Source organism: Austrofundulus limnaeus, unplaced genomic scaffold (genome assembly GCF_001266775.1).
Source record: "Austrofundulus limnaeus strain Quisiro unplaced genomic scaffold, Austrofundulus_limnaeus-1.0 Scaffold1101, whole genome shotgun sequence".
In the NCBI taxonomy this organism is placed as follows: domain Eukaryota; kingdom Metazoa; phylum Chordata; class Actinopteri; order Cyprinodontiformes; family Rivulidae; genus Austrofundulus; species Austrofundulus limnaeus.
In genome coordinates, this window is record NW_013953503.1 from 116,436 (window position 1) to 118,079 (window position 1,644).

At 45.4% G+C, this 1,644-nt stretch overlaps 1 protein-coding gene across 1 annotated transcript in view; it reads left to right on the plus strand.

Moving 5' to 3' along the window:
- Positions 1-1,002, plus strand: part of gtdc1 (glycosyltransferase-like domain containing 1) — a gene marked incomplete at its 3' end in the record, with an annotated part of 20,634 nt that extends 19,632 nt beyond the window's left edge. The window contains 2 exon segments of the mRNA XM_014030673.1: positions 450-559; positions 858-1,002. Coding sequence (XP_013886127.1) covers positions 450-559; positions 858-1,002 — 255 coding nt within the window.
- Positions 1,003-1,644: the final 642 nt, after the last annotated feature.

Genomic DNA, 1,644 nt, shown 5'->3' on the forward strand with positions numbered 1-1,644 from the left:
AAGCAGAGATGTGATCCTAAGGTCACCAAAAAGGATCCCCTCAACACCTTGGCTGCTCCTACAAATTCTGTCCAGGTGAAGGAAGGAACTTAAACCAAGCAAATATGTATTTTTACACTTTCCACAAGATAAAATAAAGAGTTATTTTCTGGATTGTACAACTGAACCAAATTTCTCTAAATGGGTTACTGTTTATGGAAAAACTACTGGAGATATTTGTTCTGATMAAATTTGTACATTCCACATTCCTGTGATGTCAGTGTAAGTTTGTGTTTTTACTATACGGTTTAGGAGCTATAAGTCAGAAATGTGTTTATCTCCATAAGAAGTCACATTTCCAGATCCAGAGTTGTGTAAATGTTGTATGTGCTCAGACTGTGTGTGAACAGAAGATAATAATTATAAATGTGGTGACATGTGAGTGGACCTGCTCCTCTTTCTGTTTGAAGGGAACATGATAAAAACCCTGAGCTGTTCTTCAACACTCTACTGAAACTTAAAGAGCAGCAGCTCAGCTTCCATGTGTCGGTGCTGGGAGAGACGTTCACACAGGTTCCAGGTACACACTTCATAAATAATCTGTAGACACACAACAAACACAGTAAGAACACAAAGAACACACAACATCAGTCTTAGTTCCAGCGTTAGCAGGTTGTTAATATAAAATAATGATTTCTGACATGTTTAAGTGGATTACAGTCTGAAAGGTTCAGGACAGGTTTACTGACAGATCATTAAATCTGGAACAGTTCCCTCAGACCACCTGACATCTGGAAAGACATGGTTCATATATGATGGTCTGAGTTTAGACACAACAAAGTGATGAAGGTGTGTTTCTCCTCCTCCTCCTCCTCCAGAGATCTTCTCCTCGTCTCGTCGCCTCCTTGAAGCAAATATTCTGAACTGGGGCTTCGTGTCCAGTAARGACCAGTACCTGCAGGTGCTGTGTGACGCTGATGTGGTCGTCTCCACCTCCAAACATGAGTTCTTTGGTGTCGCCATGTGAGATCTTACTGCTCACCTGTTCTCTCTGCTCACCTGTTCTCTCTGCTCACCTGTTCTCTCTGCTCACCTGTGTTCTCTCTGCTCACCTGTGTTCTCTCAGCTCACCTGTGTTCTGTCAGCTCACCTGTGTTCTGTCAGCTCACCTGTGTTCTCTCTGCTCACCTGTGTTCTCTCTGCTCACCTGTTCTCTCTGCTCACCTGTGTTCTCTCTGCTCACCTGTTCTCTCTGCTCACCTGTGTTCTGTCAGCTCACCTGTGTTCTCTCAGCTCACCTGTTCTCTCTGCTCACCTGTTCTCTCTGCTCACCTGTTCTCACTGCTCACCTGTGTTCTCTCAGCTCACCTGTGTTCTCTCTCAGCTCACCTGTGTTCTCTCTCTGCTCACCTGTGTTCTCTCTCTGCTCACCTGTGTTCTCTCTGAGCTCACCTGTGTTCTCTCTCTGCTCACCTGTGTTCTCTCTCTGCTCACCTGTGTTCTCTCTCAGCTCACCTGTGTTCTGTCAGCTCACCTGTGTTCTGTCAGCTCACCTGTGTTCTGTCAGCTCACCTGTGTTCTGTCAGCTCACCTGTGTTCTGTCAGCTCACCTGTGTTCTGTCAGCTCACCTGTGTTCTGTCAGCTCACCTGTGTTCTCTCTGCTC